Source organism: Bactrocera latifrons, unplaced genomic scaffold (assembly GCF_001853355.1).
Source record: "Bactrocera latifrons isolate USDA-ARS-PBARC rearing strain unplaced genomic scaffold, ASM185335v1 scaffold_81, whole genome shotgun sequence".
In the NCBI taxonomy this organism is placed as follows: domain Eukaryota; kingdom Metazoa; phylum Arthropoda; class Insecta; order Diptera; family Tephritidae; genus Bactrocera; species Bactrocera latifrons.
The window spans coordinates 752,568-754,261 of NW_017537501.1; the positions used below are offsets into that span (position 1 = coordinate 752,568).

Here is a 1,694-nt window from a genome sequence, read left to right on the forward strand (position 1 = left end):
AGCTACCCAGCTCCCGCGCCAATTCATGAAGCTGTTAAATCTCAACCGATTGTTCCACAGAACATTTACATCCCACCCGCCGCACCAGCACCAGCTCCAGCTCCAGCACCAGCCCAGGGCTACAGCTATCCAGCTCCAGCTCCAATCCACGAAGCCATCCAATCCCAGCCAATCGCTCCAGCTTCACCGTCTCAGGGCTACAGTTACCCAGCTCCAGCTCCGATCCATGAAGCTGTGCAATCCCAACCGATTGTTCCACAAAATACGTACATTCCGCCATCAGCATCGCTCGATCAAGATGGTTACCGCTACAAGACCGTCCGCCGTGTTGTGTATAGACGTCGTTTCTAAAGTTTCAAATGCTACACATACTCCAAAAATTTGACTGATGTTATTACGAAAAATACCTGATAGAATTAAATAAACGTTGTTGAAAGTCTTAATATAATTATTTAAGAGTTTCTGCAGAAATGTGTACATAAAAAAACCGTATGTTAATATTACGCAGTATAAGATATAGTACCCGATACCTGATATAGCACCTGATAGGAATTAGGGGAGAGTTACTTAATAAGGCGACGCTAAAAGACACTTTGCCACGGATGGATGAAGATGAGGAGCCTTGTGAGATTTCTCACGGATGGATCGAAACAATGATGGAAGGTTAGAGGAGGATTTTTCTGTAAGGAGCCTCCGTCCATCCTAGCTTTAAGGTACCGGAGCTCTGTAATGTTTTTCAGGCCGAAAGCGCTGCTATTATGGGGGCACTAGACGAACTGCTCAGAAGTGTATTTTCTTTCAGAGTTCATTTTGCCGCAATCATAGGATACCTTACTGGACACTAGCTAATAGGCATTCATAAGGTAAGTTTTATAGAGGGGGTGAGGTGGAAACGTCCAGCCACTTTTCTTTCATTGTCCATCCTTTGGGCGACTAAGCCTGGAACGTCTCAGCCAGAATACATGATCGAAATTGACATCAGCTGTCTTAACAAGTTTGTGATAGTCTTAAAGCGTTTTGTCGATTTGTTAAAATCCAGTATATATTATTTTTTAAGCACTACAACGACCCGGTGTTCTAAACTGTCCAAAGGATATCCCTTTTAGGGAAATCTCTTAACCTTACTAACCATCTTCAATATTTGATATAGCTAATGTCAGACTAAAGGTATTCATTTCTTTCGGTCTTCAAATATTGTTTATGAGGGAGTTATCTAAGAGCACGTATATGATGCGGAACCTATGACTTAAGCACACTTGACTGAGAATAGTTTACCTAGTTCGCATTGACAGGACCAAAGATTCCAAACAAAACACAAACCAAATGCGGTTTTATATATGACAGACTAACAACTTTTATTTAGATTTAGAATCAGAACGAACTCAGGTACACTTCCCATAGGGAAAAGTTATTGGAAAGGGATGACAGCTTAGAAACGGTGTCTGTAGACTACGCGACGAACAGTCTTGTAGTGATAACCGTCAGCCTCAAGGGTGGCGGATGGCTCTGGAGCTGGAGCTGGAGCGGCTGCTGGAGGAATGTAGGTGTTTTGTGGAGCTGGTGGTGGTGGAGGAGGAGCAATTGGATGCGAGCGCACTTCCTCATGAACTGGAGCTACTGGAGCTGGTGGCGCTGGTGGTGCAGGTGGGATGTAGGAGTTTTGTGGAGCTGGTGGTGGTGGTGGTGGAGGAGGA

At 44.3% G+C, this 1,694-nt stretch overlaps 2 protein-coding genes across 5 annotated transcripts in view; one reads left to right on the plus strand and one right to left on the minus strand.

Annotated features, from left to right (window-relative positions):
- LOC108976917 (translation initiation factor IF-2-like) overlaps positions 1 to 469 on the plus strand; it is a 1,307-nt gene extending 838 nt beyond the window's left edge. Inside the window, exon 3 of the mRNA XM_018946346.1 lies at positions 1 to 469. This exon is cut by the window's left edge and continues 22 nt beyond it. Coding sequence (XP_018801891.1) covers positions 1 to 351 — 351 coding nt within the window. The 3' untranslated portion in view covers positions 352 to 469.
- An 862-nt stretch (positions 470 to 1,331) lies between these two features.
- The window catches only part of LOC108976916 (leucine-rich repeat extensin-like protein 3), a 1,088-nt gene continuing 725 nt past the window's right edge, over positions 1,332 to 1,694 (minus strand). The window contains exon 3 of one of the 4 annotated variants that reach the window (XM_018946342.1): positions 1,332 to 1,694. In XM_018946342.1, coding sequence (XP_018801887.1) covers positions 1,430 to 1,694 — 265 coding nt within the window. In that variant the 3' untranslated portion in view covers positions 1,332 to 1,429. The other 3 variants (XM_018946344.1, XM_018946345.1, XM_018946343.1) reach the window with 3 other exon arrangements.